This window comes from Sinocyclocheilus rhinocerous, unplaced genomic scaffold (genome assembly GCF_001515625.1).
Source record: "Sinocyclocheilus rhinocerous isolate Xijiao unplaced genomic scaffold, SAMN03320098_v1.1 scaffold790, whole genome shotgun sequence".
NCBI lineage: Eukaryota > Metazoa > Chordata > Actinopteri > Cypriniformes > Cyprinidae > Sinocyclocheilus > Sinocyclocheilus rhinocerous.
In genome coordinates, this window is record NW_015666971.1 from 535,265 (window position 1) to 542,674 (window position 7,410).

A 7,410-nucleotide genomic window follows, 5' to 3' on the forward strand; every position below is an offset into this window, starting at 1 on the left:
GATAAATGTAGATAAAGTAGAATTAAAATAGAATAGAAAGTGCTAGAGTTAGAGGGTCAAATAAAGGTTAAAGGTTAACACCTACAAAATGTAATCTATCAAAGTTTATATGCCAAAGTCAACATGGAACACTGGAACAACTTTTCACATTCCTGTTCTCATCGTGTTTTGGGACACATTTTACCTATTATTTTTCTTGTTCTTGTTTTTGGATCCAGAGAAATCGCCCAGAGCATATCAGTGGAAACCATAGAGACGGAAGCATTTAACAATCTTCTGAATGTCTCCGAGATGTAAGAAACCACTCAAGGAACAATGCTAGTGATTCACGGATCATTTAATGACTGTATTTAATTGCTTGTCATAATTAAAACAGACTGGAACAGAAAGTTATTTTCACAAAAATCTGTCATTTGTTTGTGATTTCTCGTGTGTCACAGCTCAATCCAGAACACACGGAGCCTCGTTCACATTCACAAATGGGCGTTCAACCACCTTCCCAAGCTGAGATATCTGTAAGCAGTTCCTCCCCAAGATCTGCCTTCCTACAGAAATCACATTTTAATTGATATTTACCAGAAATTAATATTCATTTAAATTAAATATCAACTTCTCAGACATTGTTAAGCTTTCTTTATTAAGATCTCTGCTGTTAAAATCTTTAAAGTTTCCATTTGCTCTGTAATAATATCATTGATATCTAGAAAAAACAACTTATATATTAGAGATAAATTGAGATAAATTGATCTTGTTTATGTTTTTATTTTTCTACTGGTTGTTTTATAAATAAATAAATTATATATATATATATATATATATATATAAATCATGGAACATGATCTTTACTTAATGTCCTAATGATTTTTGGCATAAAAGAAAAATCAATCATTTTGACCCATACAATGTATTTTTGGCTATTGCTACAAATATACCCCAGCGACTTAAGACTGCTTTTGTGGTCCAGGGTCACATATAAAGAATATTATATATGAAATTATAAATAATTTTTGGGTAACTTTTAGGAATACTGTGACTTACACACACACACACACACACACACACACACACACACACACACGTATATATTCTCAAAATTTGAACGTAGTATAACAGGCTTCAATCTCTATGTGGCAATGTGTTTTGTTGGTTCCGTTTTCTTATCAGCAAAAACCTAAGTCCTATTGTTTTTTATTTTTTTTATGTCTACAGGAGCATTTCCAACACTGGCATAAGTGTATTTCCTGACCTGACCTCCATCTTCTCCCTGGAGTCCGATTTCATTCTGTGAGTTTTACCCTGCGGCTGTTATATCTGTGTGAGAGATGTGGTAAGTGAGATTGAATGATGGCAAGTAATAGTGAAGCTGTAATGCGGGCATGCTACTGTCTTTAATCTTTCTCAAGCTGACAGAAAATGGAGTGTTATGAAAGATATACAGAACACTGGCTGAGAAGAGCACAGGTGTATTAGATTAGGAGACTTTGTCCATGAGATTTATCTTGTCAGCAAAAGGGCTTATTGTTTCCATTACTGAAGTGGTTTTGTTCTTTTTTAGGTATATTTGTGATAATCTCAACCTGCGTTCAGTCCCAACAAATGCTTTCATCGGAATGACGAGTGAATTCATCACAATGCAAGTATCTCACAAATTATGGATTCAGGGCTGTAACCTCCATAGATCAGGAATTCTACGAATTTTTATTTATATTTCAATAATTTCAGAATACATTCACGTGTTCACAGTTCTCTAATGTTGGTAACTGGTTACATGACATGCAGGTTTATTACCATTCACAAGTTTGGGGTCAGTAAGGTTTTTTTTTTTTTTAAAGAAATTAATACTTTTATTCAGCAAAGACACATTGAAATGATCAAAAGAGTCAATAACGTAATTTATAATGCAACAACAATTGAAAACAAAAGATTTCATGTTTCAATGTTTCAAGTTTCCACAAACAATATGAATCAGCACACCTGTTTTCAGCATTGATAATAATCAGAAATGTTTCTTGAGCAGCAAATCAGCATATTAGAATGATTTCTGAAGAACCATGTGACACTGAAGACTGGAGTAATGATGCTGAAAATTCTAATTTTAAAATATATTCAAATAGAAAACACTAAAAATAAATTGTAATAATATTTCATAATATTTTCTGTTTAAACATAATATTTACTGTTTTTTGCAAACCCCAAACTGGGACATTGACATTGAAGGGTATGTATTGCTCTCAATATTCACATTAACAATTGATCAATATAGGTCTTCCAGTGGTCAATTAATCTATCGTAATGTATATGTCCAAGGGGTCAAATCATTACTTTTCTTTTTGCCTTAAATTAGTTTGTATGACCATTGTCCACCCTCTCTGACCCTAAAAAAAATAAATGGGCCATTTTGCTGCTATGTCTTAAAGGGGTCATATGATGCGATTTCAAGTTTTCCTTTCTCTTTGGAGTGTTACAATCAACTATGTAAAAAGCTTTTTTGAAATCAACGGCTTTTGCAGCTCTTATTTGTGAGTTGTGGATTTGCTTTTTGATCAATTTCAGTTTTTAACCGCCTCATCCTTTAATAGCAGCCTTTTTGCATTACATTGTGACAGATCCATAAAACAATCACTCCTCAACCTATTAAGATCCGTTTGAAACAATCAGTTCATGCACTTGTTTGTTCAGTTCATGAAATTATCTTGTTAAGTTTTGCATTTTTAGTTTCAATAAATGCCCTTTTTGGACAGACTCCCCATGCTGTTAATCAAATCTTTGCTTAGCCTACGTAAGTGTACGAGACACACAGCCTTCAATCTCTGTGTCTGTATGCAAACAAGATAGCAAAGCTTTTAATCACAAACACTTCCTGTAGCATGCATACTTTTATATAAATATCAGTGTTGTGTTAGGCAACAGGTTTTAAACCAGACAATTCTGTACTTGAACACAATAGTGGTAAGTACCATAGTATTTGGACTTTAAGTCATCCCTAGTGAAAATAAATATACTAAAATGTATTTGAAATACATTTATTTCATGCTAAGTATACTACAAATACATTTACATATTTATGTACTTAATAAAAATACAGTGCAATTGTACTTTTAGTATACTAAACTAGTATGCTAAACTGGAACAACTAATTTTATACACAATTTTATTGTGCGGAAGTAGCACTGAAGTCCAACTAAAGATGTACTGAAGTATATTTGATTGTGCTAAAGTGGAGCTATTGCAAGTATACTTTAGGTACACATCTTGCATTTAAAGACTGATATTATTCAAAGATCATACAATCCTCCTCAATAGTGACATTGAAACACATTTTAGGAAACACTATGAAATGTGCATTGTGCACAATTAGTACTCCAAGTAAAGTTTAATTCAAAGTCTCGAGTCTCGAGGCGATATGTCAGTAAATATGTTAATAGATTTGAACTATACTTAGTATGAAATAAATGTATTTCTTTTTTTTACTCAGGATTATCTGCTATTTATATTTTTTTCCCCTTTTTTTTGTCTTCTCAGGAATCTCTTTAACAATGGATTTCAAGAAATAGAAAGCCATGCCTTCAATGGAACTAAAATAGATAAACTGTAAATATTGACAAATTATGGATACACTAATCACCTTTCAGTTCTGCTTTAGTCATGTTATTTATCTACAGTATTGTGCTTTACACTGTAAAAAATATTTTTGTTGTAAACAAAAGATTATTGTAGAAAATACTATTCTGTACTATAATACTATACTATAATGCTACTATAATACTATTTTTTATATATTATTTGTGAAATTTACTAGCAATTTCTGAGTGAAAATAGTTTCAAAGTAAATCCGACACATCAGTGTAAAGTCACAGTATAATCTGTTTGTTTTGCAGGGTATTAAAGAACAACAAATATCTGCGTGTGATTCATGAAGACGCTTTCAAAGGAGCGTTTGGCCCCACTATGCTGTAAGTGATATGACGCTGAAATACTGTTGCCAAGACTTTCCTTTTCTCTTGCAAATTCACTGTGAAGAGCTCATTTTGCCTTTCCTCTTCTCTGGAAGAAAAGTGCTTTGTGTCTAGTCTTATCAGATGTCGGTGTTGAATGAGTAAAGATGGTGCATTACCTTACTCTGAGCTAGAGTTTTACCACACATGCTTTTAACTTTCAAGAAAACCCGAAGACCTTGCTTGGCTGGTTCGGGTGTGATTGATTGCAGGAGCATAAAGAAGCAGGATTGAGCACCTCCCAGGGGATGTCCAAATTCACATATATAATTGAAAGTTTTTCATTCACTGATGATGGGAAGAGTACATGCTGAATGTGCATGGTTAATCTGGCAAATGGCTCAAGTTTATCATCTTGAAAATAGTGCATTTTAAGCAAAAAAGAAAAAATTGCGAGATATAAACTCAGAATTTTGAGAAAATTCAGAGTTGCTGGATAGAAATTCAGAACTTCGAGATATAAATTTGCAATTCTGATAAAATGAAGTCAAAATTGTGAAAAACAAAAGTCAGAATTGCTGTTAACTCAGAGAAAAAGTAACTGAGAAATAAACTGAGAATTGTAAGATATAAACGGAGAATTCTGAAAATAAGTATGAATTGTGAGATATAAACTCAGAATTGTGAGGAAAAAAGTCAGAGCTGTGAGAAAAAGTCAGAATTGCAAGATATAAATGCACAATTCTGAGAAAAAAAATCTGAATTGTTCAATGGTAACTCAGAATTGTGAGAAAAAAATCAGAATTGTAAGATATAAATAGAATTGCGAGAAAAAGAATTGTAAGATATAAGCTCAGAATTGTAATATATAAACTGAGAGTTCTGAAAATAAGTATGAATTGTGAGTACATGCTGAATGTGCATGGTTAATTTGGCAAATGGCTCAAGTTTATCATCTTGAAAATAGTGCATTTTAAGCAAAAAAGAAAAAATTGTGAGATATAAACTCAGAATTTTGAGAAAATTCAGAGTTGCTGGATAGAATTTCAGAACTTCGAGATATAAATTTGCAATTCTGATAAAATGAAGTCAAAATTGTGAAAAACAAAAGTCAGAATTGCTGTTAACTCAGAGAAAAAGTAACTGAGAAATAAACTGAGAATTGTAAGATATAAACGGAGAATTCTGAAAATAAGTATGAATTGTGAGATATAAACTCAGAATTGTGAGGAAAAAAGTCAGAGCTGTGAGAAAAAGTCAGAATTGCAAGATATAAATGCACAATTCTGAGAAAAAAAATCTGAATTGTTCAATGGTAACTCAGAATTGTGAGAAAAAAATCAGAATTGTAAGATATAAATAGAATTGCGAGAAAAAGAATTGTAAGATATAAGCTCAGAATTGTAATATATAAACTGAGAGTTCTGAAAATAAGTATGAATTGTGAGATATAAAGGAAGGAAAAAAGTCAGAACTGTGAGGAGAAAGTCAGAATTGCAAGATATAAATGTACAATTCTGAGAAAAAAAATCTGAGTTGTTAGATGTTAACTCAGAATTGCGAGAAAAATGTCAGAATTGTGAGATACAAACTCAGAATTGTAATATATAAACTGAGAATTCTGAAAATAAGTATGAATTGTGAGATAAACTCATAGTTGTGACATGTAAATTTGCAATTCTCAGAAAAATGTTCTAATTTTTGTGAGAAAATTTAGAATTGCTGGATATAAATTTAGAACGGCGAGATATAAGTTTGCAATTCTGAGAAAAAAGTCAGAATTGTGATATATAAACTGTGGTATATATATATATAGGGGAGAGTGGGGCACAAAGTAACACTTTTTGACTTTCTCAGTTTGTGTAAATCCACATGGGGTTCAGAATATATATATATTTTTATCCACAGTAATTTTACACTTGTCTAGTACAAATATGTCGCTTTGTTTCATGATTACAGTGTATACGTTTTTCTTTATTTACCCTCAAAAAATGGAAGTGAAATGTGACAACATGCCCCGTAGGTGGGGTACATTGTAACATCCGAGGGGCACGTTGTTGTAACATGACCATATAACAGCTTATAATGTTATCTGATCAAATGAAAAAAATATACAAGACAAACTAAAATATTTTGTTAATAAAATAAAATAATAATTTTTTTCAAATAAAATAATGGCGTTTTTTTAAGAATGAAAAATAATCTGATTTTGGAGTTTGACAATGAACACATTGCAACCATGCTTGGGACGGCCCACATAAACAAAAATGCTTTACATGTCTTGAAATAATAATTTCTAAACATTAAACATTGACTGTCAGTCTTTATTCACCTGTTTCTCGTCGTTTATCATTAAAATGTATTAAAGTAAATAGTCTGAATTACATCGCTAATGTCATAGAATAGCACATTGTAACGCAGTGTTACAACGTGCCCCATCTGCGCAACTGGAATTTAAAACTGGTTAGTGTCTTCTGCTAGTAATCAAAGCATTAAAAAACTATCTGAACTGATAAATAACAGATTGGAGATTAAAATAATAGCAGATAAATATGTCGCTTTGTTTCATAATTACAGTGTATATGTTTTTCTTTATTTACCCTCAAATATTGGAAGTGAAATGTGACAACATGCCCCGTAGGTGGGGTGCATTGTAACATCTGAGGGGCACGTTGTAACATGACCATATGACAGCTTAAAACGTTATCTGATCGCAATGAAAAAAATATACAAGACAAACTAAAATATTTTGTCAATAAAATAAAATAATTATTTATTTCAAATAAAATAATGGCGTTTTTTAAGAATTAAAAATAATCTGATTTTGGAGTTTGACAATGAACACATTGCAACCATGCTTGGGACGGCCCACATAAACGAGCCAAAATGCTTTACATGTCTTGAAATAATAATTTCTAAACATTAAACATTGACTGTCAGTCTTTATTCACCTGTTTCTCATTGTTTCTCATTAAAATTAATTAAAGTAAATAGTGTGAATTACGTCGCTAATGTCATAGAATAGCACATTGTAACGCAGTGTTACAACATGCCCCATCTGCGCACCTGGAGTTTAAAACCCCTTGCTGTCTTCTGCTAGTTAGCGAAGCATTAAAAAAAACTATCTAAACTGATAAATAACAGATTGGAGATTAAAATAATAGCAGATTTGTCTCATTTTAAATGATTATTAAAAACAGAGAATAAAAATTTACTTAAGCCAGAATTTTAATTTTACTATGGTAAAATAAATGTTCATTGATATCTTCAAAAGATTTTTGAATTTTGGTGCACTTTTTTTCACTATATAATGTTGATATGGTAACTAACAAATACTGTACATTTTGTTATGCTAGCATGTGTGAAAATATTCAAACCACGTGTGTTACAACTACCTCCGCATTACTTTGTGCATCGCGCTCCCCTATATTATATTATGTCACACTTCACACTTCTCTAGTAAGTTTCGTCTGTG

General features: G+C 31.6%; 1 protein-coding gene across 1 annotated transcript in view; it reads left to right on the forward strand.

The window, feature by feature from the left end:
• The window catches only part of LOC107733338 (lutropin-choriogonadotropic hormone receptor-like), a 20,197-nt gene that overhangs the window by 8,386 nt on the left and 4,401 nt on the right, over window positions 1-7,410 (forward strand). Inside the window, 6 exon segments of the mRNA XM_016544918.1 lie at window positions 219-293; window positions 441-515; window positions 1,210-1,284; window positions 1,556-1,633; window positions 3,523-3,591; window positions 3,879-3,953. Coding sequence (XP_016400404.1) covers window positions 219-293; window positions 441-515; window positions 1,210-1,284; window positions 1,556-1,633; window positions 3,523-3,591; window positions 3,879-3,953 — 447 coding nt within the window.